Source organism: Anarhichas minor, unplaced genomic scaffold (assembly GCF_050575085.1).
Source record: "Anarhichas minor isolate MPS153535 unplaced genomic scaffold, ASM5057508v1 ptg000040l, whole genome shotgun sequence".
Lineage (NCBI taxonomy): Eukaryota > Metazoa > Chordata > Actinopteri > Perciformes > Anarhichadidae > Anarhichas > Anarhichas minor.
This window is the reverse complement of record NW_027466486.1, coordinates 840,781-855,462: the sequence shown is the minus strand read 5'-3', so window position 1 is coordinate 855,462 and position 14,682 is coordinate 840,781. Positions and strand designations below refer to the sequence as shown.

The following is a 14,682-nucleotide window of genomic DNA, read 5'->3' as shown; positions in this document are numbered from 1 at the left end:
GATTGTTGATGAATAATCATCAGTAATGTGGCTGTAATGACCAAGTGGGTTAAAGCAAATAATAAAATATATATATATATATATATATATATATATATATATATATATATATATATATATATATATATACATACACACACACATTTTCAGGTTGATGTTCCAGTATTTCCAGCTCAGCGACTCATAATGAGCTCTTCACTGGTAGTGATGGTGGCATTAGCATGAAAATACACAATACGGAAAAACAGAATCAAATTGCAAAGGACTGCATCATTTATTGGCCAAACAGGCGTGAAGAGGAAGTAGGTGTGAGCCTTACACAAGACTCGCTGCTGAATAAAAACAAGTGTAGATTTTTGTTCACTTTTTGAAACGTTGGAAGAAAAATGAACGACAGCAACTCTTATTAATTTATGCAGGAACTGTGTTAGAAGAATAATGGCATAACAGCACAGAGGCTCGTTCGTTTTATAGCTACACAAAGGCTCCAAAGCAGAAAAAGATCTCGACCGGACAAACGTACAACTGTAGAGCAAACACTTTACATTCATTGATAAGGGTTTCCTCCAGCTGCCCAGCTGACTGCAACATTCGTCTCCACTTCTAACTTTTAAAAATCGAATGTGGTGCATGAATCGCTTATCGGCTGAGCTCAACCAGACAGATCCTGACATATCTCATCTCATTTGTGTAGCAAGACTAGCTTTCTTATCATCGTTAGTGGGGTACTTTATTGGGACGGCAAACAGTTACGATTTTTAACAAATGTCCCCGGCCGGACGCAAACTGGGAACGTTTCGCTTCCTAGTCGACGCCTCAACTACCACTAAATACGAGGCATTTGCTGCTCATCTGATATTAGGCTTATTAGGCTTCAGGCCTAATATCAGATTTTATAAAAAGGTAATAAGGTGTACATTGTTCAGGCACCGCAGGGTGCCTCCACCATAAAACACTGCGGGGAAACCCAGTCACCTGTGCGACAGTCAGAGCAAGCCCAGAGAATATACATGAAGGAAGCATTCAAGCGTGAAATAAGACAAACTCAGACATAAGTACCAGCTGCTGGGATGTCTTTATTTTTTGGCTGCAACAAAAAAAAAACGAGGAGGAACTGTTCTTTTGGAGAAAATGTTGATATTGTTACTTCTGTGTTTGTACAAAACATAAAATATGTTCGTCCTCTGCAGCTCTTTATGAGATGTATTCCTTTATTATCCTTGTAAAGGGTTTTTATTGTTGAGCTTTTCTTCATCCAAAATGAGGCTCTACATCTGTACGCACAGATCCATGAATTTCCACACACACACACACACACACACACACACACACACACACACACACACACACACACACACACACACACACACACACACACACACACACACACACACACACACACACACACACACACACACACACACACACACACACACACACACACACACACACACACACACACACACACACACACACGTTATTATGCAGTGGGACATCAGCTGCATGGCTCTTCCAACTGGCCCATGGCTGAGCGTCCTTGACTAGCAACTCAACTCCCCAACCTCAGTCCTCCTCCGAGCCAATCTCCTGGCAGTGCACCCACACCGTACTCTCCACAAATTGCCTCTCCATCTCACCTGTCCCAGCCAATTATCAATTATTGATGAATGGGTCGCCTTACGGGGCCGAGGGACCGCGAGGGGAGGGGAGGGAGCAGGCCTGAGGGCGAGGAGAGCACGAGCAGACCGTTATTACCTTAACGAACTGACTGCACCTCTGTGTGTCCGTGTGGTAATGAAAGGTCTGCAGACAGAAGCAGACAGCTACATGCTTCTGCTCGAACATCAGCCGTCACAAGGAAACCAACAGATCCCAGTAACGCGGAGACATCTATCAAGTCAAATATCATCTTAACGTGGTCCTGAAAGGTGCATTACGGTATGTGTGTGCACAGTAATGTGCATTCTCTGACCTTACATAACCATCCACTAAGAACCCCGATAAAAAAGTACCGATCGTCTTACTCAAAACATGGCCGAGATATGGTGTCGAGATATCGGTTTGTCGACGTTTAGTAGTATTTCCACCTTACACGAGTTCACTGTGAACACTGCGTTTCTCCAGTCACAGCACATTCCACACAGGAGTAAGAACCAGAGCAGCACAGTCGGTAGGAAACTAAACGGGACAACAAGTGCCGATCGATTTTCGTGTGCGTTGTATTTGGGTTACAATGGGACTCTAGCTGACAACGTGTCCTCTCTGGAGGTACAGCTCTATAAGGAAACGATGACAACAAGAGAGAGGCAGTAATTAAAACGGCTTTTCTGCACAGTTTTGGATTATGAGGTTAATGTGACCCTACCATTTGAATTAACGCATCATGCTTCAGCGACCTCTCCTGAACATTGAACTCTCCTTCTGATTATTAGACGTACATATGTCAATTGGTGCGTTTACATGCACTCACAGGAGCATTGCAGATATTTCGTATTGCAGAAAAATGGTCAGGCTTGATGCAGCAGAGGGCGAGGTATCCTCACTGGATCCTGTACACCTCGTGTCGCAAAGCAAATGTGTCTTTTCGTTCGACGCTCTGGTAAATACCAACGTCATTCAAACTCCACATTTGTAAGGCCGGCTTTCCAAAATTCCAAAACCAGATAGCATTCGTTGACATCTCAAAGGATCATTTCCCCAGACAAAACAAGGCTTCCTCCCGAGAACCAGAGGACAGTAAACAGCTGTTTCCACAGGCTGAAGAGCTCGTCTCATGAGCTGGGATTCCCCTTAAAGTAACCACAGTCAAATATTCTTAAACGTCACGTAAACAAGAAACAGAAAGTCTGTCATTGGGGTGAGGTGGTAGTGCATGTACTGTATGTAAACAAAGTGCAACAGTAATCAGATTGTTGCGCTGAATGTAAACCTGGTCTCCTCTTTCCTCAGTGAACCTCATTTCTATCAGTATCCTTGTAACCAAAATCTATGTAGTTGCAAAAAGCTGCAGCACATCGAGGTGTAATTTAGCATAATTCACCCCTTTCTTCCCTGACAACCAGAACAAGTAATTACATTTTTTTTTTTTTACAAAATTCAAACAAAAAAAGACCAATAAGCTGCAACAACGGCATGAAATCTCTGTTTGTACGATAACGAGGCACAACTGTGTCGACAGGAGGCGAGGATGTTGCCTTCACTTTGTAATCGTTACGGCTGATCAGGACGGTTCATAAAGCTCCGCGGCCGGGGATGCAAATGAGAAACTCATCCTCTCTTTGTAGGACGTACTTCCATAATGACATTTCATCGCCTCATGATAAATATAGAGCGCTTGTGAGGCTGCTGCCGGAGTAGAGACAGGGAGACTACGAATGATTTCACTTATGAAACGGTAATAAAAGCATCCCGATAAGAAGGGATGTGACTTGTGACATCGGTGTGTGACCCACTTTGGAGTGCGAGCAGGAATAAACCTGTAGCTGGGATATACTACACTCATCCCACGGCCAGCTCGACTCCACTGCTTCTACTTTTGTGCGTCAGCTCGCTGGCAACGCTGTCGTATATTGTTTATGGGAGCTAGGAGCCACATTTCAAAAATAGAAAAAAAAAAAAAAAAGCTTCGAGTCACGGCAAATTCAAACTGTCTGAAGGGAGGGGCCGGGGAGGTAAAAAGCCAAGTCCGCCACAGAGGGCCGACCACTCAGGAGGCTGCTTCGCTCACAGGGGGAGGGGCTAAGGCCGGAGTCGGAGGCCCCGTGTGCCCCAGTGCTCAGAATCTCTGCAAGCAAAATATTTGATCAATGACTCACAGCAGACACACACACACACACACACACACACACACACACACACACACACACACACACACACACACACACACACACACACACACACACACACACACACACACACACACACACACACACACACACACACACACACACACACACACACACACACACACACACACACACACACACACACACACACACACACAATTAAATGTACCCCTTCAGCGATTCCTGTGACAGGGCCCAGAGCTAAGACCTCAAGTCCATCATGCATTTAAGAAAGACATGAACACAAACACAAGCATGTATGCGCACACACACAGACACACGCACAGGCTGTAGATACGGAGACGCAGACAGGATACAGCCCACACCCATGCGGTGCACAGCCATACCTGCCATGCATTTTTTACATGTTGCAAATGTCTGAAAGCCCCTTACCGAACTGCAGCTGGCAGAGCTCAGCCCAAAAAAACCAAGAGGGCTCGATAGGAGCTGCTCACACAAACGTTACTGCACTCCCACCGCGTCTCATCAATAATATTATAATTCGATGCTGGGTTTCTTTTACCTGCATGGGATTAACGAAAAGGTGCAACGAAACCAGAGGGATGGGTTCAGCCACATTGATTGTAAGTTACATTTTCATGTTTACTGAACACTCAAAAGACACACACACACACACGCACACACCGTTTTCTTCCTGCATAAAAAGTGATAAAGCAGCATATGTATGAACGCGCACACACACACTGAAAATAATTACCAGGGTTTTTCTTGCATAGAAAATTAAGAGGCCAACGCCTCTGTCACATTTCGTCCCGCCTCCAACCCTCAACGATACTCTGACGAGTCTTCAACGCCATCTTCTAAAACAAAAAAAGTGTTGCACTCTTTGGATTTCTGTCATTTGTAACTGAAATTGCGGCGCCGTGCCGATGTGGTGGCGCTGGACTGTAATTAGCAAAGTGAACCGGAAAAGGAGACGCCAACACCGCCAAAGGAGGAAGAATAAAGAAGTCCGTTTGTTCACTAACTAAATTACACCGTCAGTCATTGCCCCAGCAAAAACAGATTGCTAACGAAAATAAAAACACTCTGCGACCAATCATATGGAACATAGCAAGCCGATGAGGTCGTTATTAGTCTCCTGTTCTTTGCCGTTTGATGTTTTCATATAGTTTTTTTTTTTTTTAATCGCCAGCTGGCGTTCATGAACATGTGAGCCTCAACGTCGTCCTGTACTGTGACGACAACGTTTACGCCGCTCAAATGGAAGAAAATATAGAAAGTTAAGTTAAGTGTCCCCCCTTAATTGAACACAAAAGATCAAACAGACATCTGTAGATAACGATATTAGTTCATTACGAAACATCTGGGAACATGACTGCCACACTCCAATAAGGGGGATTTAAATTAGGAAGTAAAACGATCCAAATAAAAAGAACCGGCTGTCTTACAAAATGCTTCAAAAACAGGAAGATATCTGCTATTGTGTAAATAATATTTTGCCCGTAGACTCAAAAAGTTTTAGATATTCAGTATATCAGTATAATGATGATGAATTTAGTACACTTAAATATTACTTGCAGATGAACATTTGATATCCAGAGAGTCACATTTGAGACCCTACCACCTGTAATAATTTGACCACAGACGGTCCGGTCTAGGCCTTAAACTAGTCTCGTTTCCCTTCAGCAGGCGGCGCCCTCATCCTCCGTGGCTGTTTAAAAACAGGTAAATATTGTTTATTTCTCCACTCATAAGGAAGGCTACTACAACACCCTCCCTGAAGACGCTCAGTGACACGAATCAAACATCCTCACGTCCTACAGATATTGAGCTTTTCGACAAGTGCAGACCAGATCTTAATGCGATATGACGCCATGTGAAGCCCCGACTTCTCTTTTAACCCTCCTTGTTTTGAGCCAGAAAAAAAACAACTTGATTACAGACTTTCTTAAAGGGACACACACACACACAGTGTGGTCCGACCGAACAAACAATCCCGCCATCGACCCACCCATCCCCAGGCCTCATACACGTAAGCTCGTGCAGTCACACAAACACATGTGCACTCATTCAAATAGGACACTGGGTGGGTGACACACACACACACACACACACACACACACACACACACACACACACACACACACACACACACACACACACACACACACACACACACACACACACACACACACACACACACACACACACACACACACACACACACACACACACACACACACACACACAGACACACACAGTCTAGTGGGTGGTTAAGCTCGTCAGGACTACAGGGTGACAGCGTCTCCACTGGTAGTGTGACAGCACTACTGACATGAGTGCTGGAGTGAGTAAAATCAAACGCTGCTTAAATTAACAAACTTTTTCAACATTAGCCTGATCCATTTTTGTTTGCTTTGAAGTTTGTTGGTGTGTTTAATGAAAGTTTTAAGTCAGATTGGGGGGTACTTGAGGCCAGACTGGACACCAGCAGACCTACTCTGACCACAACCAGTCTGTCCCCATGTAACGACATAGAAAATGTTCATATTGCATTGTGCAGTATATTCAAAGTGAATCATGTGGCCTGTTAAAGATAGGGCATCAGTAAAGCGATGCAGGGTTTAAACTTCACAACTAAACGGTCTCTTTTTGTGTGAACACCATACAGACCAGACACTGTCCCAAAATGAGCGCCGTTATCCTCATTTGCACGACTCATCGCGTCTCGTCCTTCACCACGAGGACACCCGTCTCGCTCCGCCACCTAATAACACTTTTGCCATTATAAAAACGTGGTCAGACGACACTTACTACGAAATGCTTAATGTCAAGCACAACCTGGCCTTTACACGCGATTTTGGTGTTAGCAAGTCTGCAAAAGACAATTTTAAAAAGGAGACGTCAGCCACCATCTAACAACAGAGCGTCATGAAAGACTCAAGAACTGTTAGATCTTTGTCACGATGCGGATCAGCAGAAACAGATGAGCAAATATAACTTTTGGAGATTCCCCGATCGTTTTTTTTTTACAGCCGATACCAATTTCTGTGTCGTTTTCATTTGTCAATCACTTGTAAAGCTGTCCAGAAAACTCATTTCAACTGCTCTGAAGTCAGCGTAAACCACCATAAATGTGAAATGTTAGAATCTGGCAAGCGGCTTTGGTTATTAGCACGTATAAAAGTAATTATTGATATTAACAAAATGATTGACAGTCAAAATGTCAATCGTTTAAGTACTATTCCACATTTATAGAGTGAACAGTTGGATCCGAGCACTGACCATGAAAACCAGCCTACAAGCAACAAACAAGCACATGGAGGGGAGTGTGTGTGTGTGTGTGTGGGGGGGGGAGAGACAGAGAGAGAGCAAGATGGCGGACGTAGTCACGTGAGTGGTTACACCATGCAAGGCTCCACAATGGCGGCGTGGCAGCGATTATTCAAAGGGGGGGTGTGAGACACACAATGCTAACGTTAGCAGTTAGCTCCCATGCTGCCAACGTTACCATCGCTCCTCCTGATGATTTCAACACATTTGTTGTCCACTGTGTAGCATCATCAGGCATCGATGACGATCTCTCCGTCGCATATTTTCACTGAATATCAGCCGATAACGATGGGCAGGGATACTTTATTTCACACTAAATGGTCATTATTATTATTGTGTAATTAATCTGTGGTTCACAGGAGGATCCGTACGGATCAATTACGGTCTGTTGCACCACTACAGATGGTAGGATTAGAGAAAGTAGACAGTAAATTATATACACACACTGAGGTGAGCAGTGCCTTGAAGGCATCATTTCCCACGGACCACCGGGGAGGCGACCTGGACATTTAAGAATGGCTCTGGCCTTTAAGAGATTCACTTTTGTCACCTGTGTCTTCTACCACGCTCTCTTTTACCACTAACCATCTTAAACTCACCATCTCCGTCCTTCTGGACTTCTGTGTATTACCCCCCCCCCCCCCCTCTCTCTTGTTTATTTCTTAAATCAATCACGTCTCGCTCTGAAAAACATCCTGGTGCTCGTAACATTAAAAGGCTGCTTGAGGTCCAAGTGTGCCTGCTGCTCCAGATACTGCAGTATCTGCTCCGAGCTCTGGAGAACGGCACCACATTCAAGCACGCGCTACACACCCACGCTTCAGAGCGCGCACACACACACCCGCACACGCGCGCGCACCTCGTCATATTGATACTCCCAACAGATCGAATGCCGTCTGCAATCAGGCCTGTCAGAGGAGGGGCTGCTGCAGCCTGGACTGATTCTTTCAGCTCGGTAACTGTGCACAGAAAAAGCCAATGTTGTGCCCCCCCCACCCCCACCCCCCGATGTGCAAACAGGCCGTACAGTCCCACCAAATCCCAAATAAGAGTTGTGTTTTCCGGTTGCTGCAGGTACCATAACTTTGCAGTGTGGAAAATAACTGAAGGAGGGCCGCCTGAAAAGAGCCGGGTTTTCTTTTTTTAAATCCCACCCCCACCCACCCACCCACCCCCCAGTCCTGCGTGTTCTTCTGGGCTGGCTGGGTTACGGTCGGTCACTCACTTGCGTGTTTGTCTGCCAGGGCGATGAGTGTGCCGGAGATGTCCCTGCGCCGGTAAAAACACACCACTTTGGCCTCCACGTTCCCATTGGCTGTCTGCGAACCAGAGACAATCGACGTTACCACGGCAACAAGTGGCACACACACACACACACACACACACACACACACACACACACACACACACACACACACACACACACACACACACACACACACACACACACACACACACACACACACACACACACACACACACACACACAGATGAAAAACCCCATAGATGAGGCTAGTTCTTAACTATGGCTGCAAACAGTGTGAGACAACAGCAATTCTCCAAAATCACAGAGTGTTGCAGTTATCAGGACGGTGTCATTCATTCCTAATAACGCTACATTCACATGTTGACATGACGTTTTTCATTAGGAGCTGCTCGACTATTTTCAATCAAACAAAAACGGGGTAAAATAATTGCTTCTTTTTTTTTGAATAAAAGCAATAAGGCTCATTAAGAAGATGATTTGTAGCTTCTTCTGTTTTTTTTTTACTCCATGCGCATAAGAGACTGAATAATAGAGTAGGAACGGCAATATTGATTAACTGTGGTTCTGTAAAGTGTTATCATATTTGGATCTTGTTATAGGTCGAGCATATTGGATTAGGATCTCTCTCGTGACTCGCGGAGGATGGATGAAGGAGAAACACAGCCAACATGTCGGATCTCTGTAGCACTGCAGACTTTCTACTTCTCCAAATCAGCGAATAATTAAAAATCCAATTTCCACATTTCTATGTTTGACAAATGGTGCAAGGAACGAGCAAAACATAATATCCTCAGTTAGGATTTTCTTTTTTTCTTCATTTCTAAATAAATGAAGGAGGTTTTTAATTATTTGTTTTGTTTAGATTTTGCTCTTTTGTCGAGTGTCGGATTGACATTTTTACTAAAGTCAAATGAAGAAATATTCTCTTTGTGCAGGAAAGTTACTGCAAACCTGACTTAGACTACAGGCCAGAATGAAGCAGAACATAATGCAGGATAACAAATAAAGAACTGACGAAGGTGAACAGATGTATATTATATAATAGTCGGCACTATGACGGGGAGTAAAAGGTGTAAAAAGAAAAATAATTATGATCATGAAATGTATAATAAGCTGCAGAAAGCTAAGCTTTATAAAAATGTAAATCGTTTTAAATCACTACATCGACTGATTAGATTCAGTAAGTCAATGTCTTTTTGGTGATTCTTTGACAGTTCAGTAAAATCACAAAGTAAAGCACAATTAAGAGTATGATTCCTATTTAGCATTGCCATTATAAATATGTATATGTGCAAGTTAAAACTGTAACCCGTCTGCCCAATTAAAGCAGAACATGAGAGAAGACGATGAGAGAGGAACTGGGGGCGTAACGAGTACACAACACGAAGAATGCTAAATATTCACCTGCGCATACGATACGTCTTGGGCTTTTATTGTGAAAGGAGGAAGGGAAGGAGTGAATCTGGTGTGCGCTGCCTTTATCAAGGCTGGAAGGACTAATACAGTTTGCCATCTTGTTTCGGACGACGGAGCCGTGTTTCACACATAACGTTTCACACGACGTGATCGGTTGATGACTTTATTTATTATTGTTTACCTTCATTTAATCAGGCAAGTCAAGTGAGAACCGATTGTCATTTACATCGACGACCGGCAACGGGAGGAAAGACAAAATAAAACGCAGATCCATTTGAAAGCTCAGAAAAATCGACCCCGTTGGGAAAAGATGCTGTGTAATAACGTGTGCTTATTTTATAATTCTTAAGAAATATTAAAGTTAAAGACATTTAAGTGCACATCAGCAACGTACTCATCAGGCTACTGGCTTTCAGTTCATCGCTTTCCCGTAGTTTTGAGCAGCTGGCAGTCGTCGGGACTTTCCTCTAAACTGTTCTACACTTTGTAAACGTGCATCTCGAGACCTAACGGAAGAGAAACTCAAGAGATCCCAGAGGAGCAGAGCGACTGACAGTGACGGGCAGAATAGAGCGCTCACTCCGAGCTCTGCGTCAATCACACTAAACAGCCTCCGTATTATCCGGCACGGGGGCGGAGACAGCGGGCACCTGGAACTAGTCCTCAGAGACGGGCCTCTTTTTCTGCTCCTTTGACTGAACAATGAACAACATGGCAGGCTGGTACCTAGCAGACGGCACCCAGGGCAACGTCAGCATCACACTACCGTGGTGACGTATATCAATAGTGTTTCAGTGCAAAACATACACATGTTGCAACTCTATTGTCCATTATTTTTATTTATTATGTTCTTAGTATATCAACTGGCTGGTCAAAGACGACCTTTACTGTCGTATACGACAAAGAAATTCTATCAAATTCTCACATTTCAGCAGCTGAAACACAGTATCCTTTGATATTTTTCCTTGAAAAATCACTTTACGGATTGATTATCAAATGAATTAATCAGCTAATTATTTCAGGTCTACACTGGACTAAATCTTAAACCTTTTGATCATTCACACCCTGAATTATATTCAACAATACGGTTTCATTAACTGCACTGATCCTGAGCCTCATAACGTAAATAAAACAAATGTTTTACACAGTATTCATATTTTTCTTACGCCCTGATAAAAAGCAACCTTTATATTTAACAGGCCGGGATGTATATCCTAAAGAAGCCTCCAATTATCACAAAAAGACCAAAACTTTATGATAACTCAAGAGGACATTCTAGAGAAAAGAGAAGATTTATTTAACACTACAAGCCAAATGTCATTTTGTTATGCTTTAGGGATGCAGTTAAGATCATTTAAAAGATATATAAGGTCAGATATATAAGGTCACTACTAACACTAACAAATCAGTGGTACGGTTTAAGACAGAGACGTGATGTACGGCCGTCAGATCTGTGCTGCGTTCAAGTAACTCACCTTGTTCAACTCCTCTATCCTCCTGATCAGCAGTGGGTTACTGGACGAGTTCTCAAAATAAACGTAATCTGCAGAAGAACAGCACGAAGGAGGAGGAGAAAGAGGGAGTGGGGAGAAAAGAGCAAAGAGAAACGTCAGTCAGCATTTCGAGGTCATCCAAACGCTCAGGGTGACTTCCAGTTGGACCGCACTATGACAGCTTAATAAGTCAACACAGATACCCCCCTCCCAAAAGTTGCTTTAACTCAATCAGGTTCACTTCATACACAGGAGATCCAGTTGAAGTTGGGAGGTCTGACTGAATGAGACGTTGACGCACCGACACACAATAAATCGGGCTCTGCTTGGAGCTTTCCATTCAGACTGCAGCCTTGTACCTCCTCGTGCTTTCTCTGCCTTGTTACCGCCGTTTGCATGCACGGTGTGTCTGTATTCGTGTGGGTGCGTATGAGAGACTGCACAGGCTTTACCACGCATGTGTGACTTGACTATGCATTCAAGTGTGTGTGTGTGTGTGTGTGTGTGTGTGGCTCCTGGCACCGCTCCAGGCCCGTTGGAGGCTTAGCTCTCACCAGGATGTCCCCACAGGCCCCGGTCTTGGTAGGGTGCCTGGTCTTAGCCCTGCATGTGTCTTGGCTGAGTGCTGTCAGATTATACCCCACACTTGGTTGGCTGCCTGGAGCTATCCTCCCTTCACCCTGAACCTCACCCGCCCATCCCCCACCCCCCCCCCCCCCCGGGGGCCCCCTCGTCTTCTTGACCGAGGAGGACAGAGATCACCCCGAAATTCCACCAGCGATACACGTCTGACTCTGCTTTAATCCCCGCACCTCCTGTGTCGAAAACTAACTTGGTAGAATATAGACTTGTACGCTGGTTGACCGGACGTACATTATACGTACGTTACACATTCTCTGTTTCCAGCTTCTCTACTTGCTTGATTTTATAGTGAATATTCTTGGATGTAGTACTCAAGTCTGGTATCAATGTCTTGTGTAATTATTCGGCTCATCGTTTTGACTGTAAAATGGTAAAACTAATTTTTTTTTTTTTTTAGATATAGATAGATTATATATATATATATATATATATATATATATATATATATATATATATATATATATATATATATATATAAATAAATTTCCCAGAGGGGGACATCTTCAACCGTCAAAAACAAAATCAGTTTACAAAGAAATAAAAGAGAAAAACTACAAATCCTCACATTGGAGAAGTTGGACCAAGAGGTTGGTTAGCAGAACAGACAATATATCCATTATAATAGTTATTTTTCTGCTGATAGACTGTTTCAGCTTCAGTCATCACCTCACCGGTCTCCTAACTTTGTGAGTTGTAATCACAACTTCAGAAAACAATGAACGTAAGGTTGTAGAATTCTGGTAATATTCAAGGTGGAAACATTCTATTGGAATTAAACAGTTACCTTTAAACTGTTTTACAATCATCATATACATACATACATACATACATACATACATACAGTTACATATATTAAATTTGACTCGTTCAAAGCATGTAGGACAAGTGTGAAGTGTGACAAACCTGAGGATCAGTGTCTTAGACAGTAAGAGCCGGGGATCGAACCTCGTGGTTAAAGGACGACCCGCTCTACCTCCCGAGCCAACAACAATCTACCTTCCCATCGGTCTCGACTCAAACGCAATACTGCTCAGACTCGTCTCAAGAGTTCCTCTCGACTATACAGCTCTGACTTTGACGGTTATTCAGACAAAACAAGCAAACGTGAAGACATCGCTCTGAGCTCTGGGAGACTGATCGGCGTTTTTAGTTTTCACTTCCTGACAATTTAAAGACTTAAGAATTAGTTTCACATCCGAACTATGAATATTAAACATTATGCTGGCTGATCTCGTATCTCTCCACCCACATGCGTCTCTAACAGACTACAACGCAAAGCAGCTGATTCTGGGGTCACACCTTTGACTGGAGAAACCTTTGGCTCCACTCTCCCTCTCTCCACCCACACTTACACCACTGAACACAACAGATTCACACCGATTGTAAATGTAATTTATCTCCAATTAAAGTAGCTAAAAGTAGGGACCCTATGAAGTGAATTAAATAAGATACTTCCTAATGTGATCCTGTGTTTAAAGATAGAAGAGCGTAACACTTCCCCTCCAGGGTTAACTAAAAAGCAGCAGCAGTAGTTCAGAAAGCGCGTCAAGTGTAATTTCAATAACAGCTTCTTCATGCATCCGCACCGACTGCTCGACATCGCTACGAGTCCACCCGTCACCCCCGAACAGCTCGTTACCAGACTCCGCTGCCACCGGGACGTCTTCGTCCCGCTGCTGAATATCAAACAGAGCCAACGAGACGCATAAATGAAGATATTGTGTGCCGTCGTTTTCTAAAAACGTGCGAGGGAAGAGAGGCAGCCGGAACCCGGGGGTCAGAGGTCAGAGAAACCGGCTTCTGACCGGTTGTGATGATCATGATCATGAAAAGGGAGTGATAAAATGAACCGTTGATGATCAAATATATTTTTTCAAACAAGAATTACAAGCACAGGATGCTTCTCGCTCTTCAGATGTGAGGTTAAGCTCTAATCCAAGCAAACAAAGAGCATCTTTTGGTGTTCTTGCAACAAAATTTGCAATTTGTAGATGTCACATTCAGCAATAATTAAATGGGATGAGCGAGAAAAGACCTGGTAGATAAAGAGTGATTCCGATTTACGTTTAGATTATTTTAGATTATTCTGTGAAATGTCTCGAGTTCGAGATGAAATCTTCAAACTTTGAGTCATTGTTTAATGTATAAAATGTGAAAAAAGTGAAAAAATGGCAGCGACAAGTTTGCAGAGATCAATGTGAACATCCTTAAATTAACAAAAAAGAAACAAATCATCTCATTTTAGAAGCTGTAACCAGTACATTTGGCCTTTTAGCTTAATTTAACAATACATGGTATTAAAATAGTTCATTCTGTCAATCAACCAGTTGACTAATCGCCTCACGGTTTCAGCTCTAATGTGAACGTACGTATTGTAACTGGACACGCTGGTATTAATAACAACAATAAAAACACATCCTGGTCACATGAAAGGTAAATAAGAGTGTTGAAGAGAACCCTGATCAAAAAGTATCTTCACGCTCAAATACAAGGACGGGTCTCATGACAAACCGCAGAGAGAAAATGTTGAATTTTCTTCTTCTTCTTTTTTTTGCGGCCTTCAACGTCCGCCCGCTCTGAGGGACCAATTAATCCAGAGCCAGAATGCGTCATGACCATTTCAAACTGAAGCAGAACCACATGTCAAACATTCACTTTGGCTGTGGGGTTTGGGTGCGATTCCCCTCCGGCCACACAGCGAGTTCTGTTTTTATGTGACGGG

At 43.4% G+C, this 14,682-nt stretch overlaps 1 protein-coding gene across 4 annotated transcripts in view; it reads right to left on the bottom strand.

The window, feature by feature from the left end:
* Positions 1-14,682, bottom strand: part of mta1 (metastasis associated 1) — a 36,922-nt gene that overhangs the window by 15,999 nt on the left and 6,241 nt on the right. For 3 of the 4 annotated variants that reach the window (XR_012959011.1, XM_076107757.1, XM_076107758.1), the window contains exons 2-3: positions 11,301-11,368; positions 8,368-8,461 (exon numbers count right to left, since the gene is read on the bottom strand). Coding sequence is in view for 2 of the 4 variants with exons in the window: in XM_076107757.1 (XP_075963872.1) it covers positions 8,368-8,461; positions 11,301-11,368 (162 nt within the window). In the remaining 2 variants the exon portion in view is untranslated. Of the gene's footprint in view, positions 1-8,001; positions 8,122-8,367; positions 8,462-11,300; positions 11,369-14,682 lie in introns of those variants that run through there. The other variant, XM_076107759.1, reaches the window with a different exon arrangement.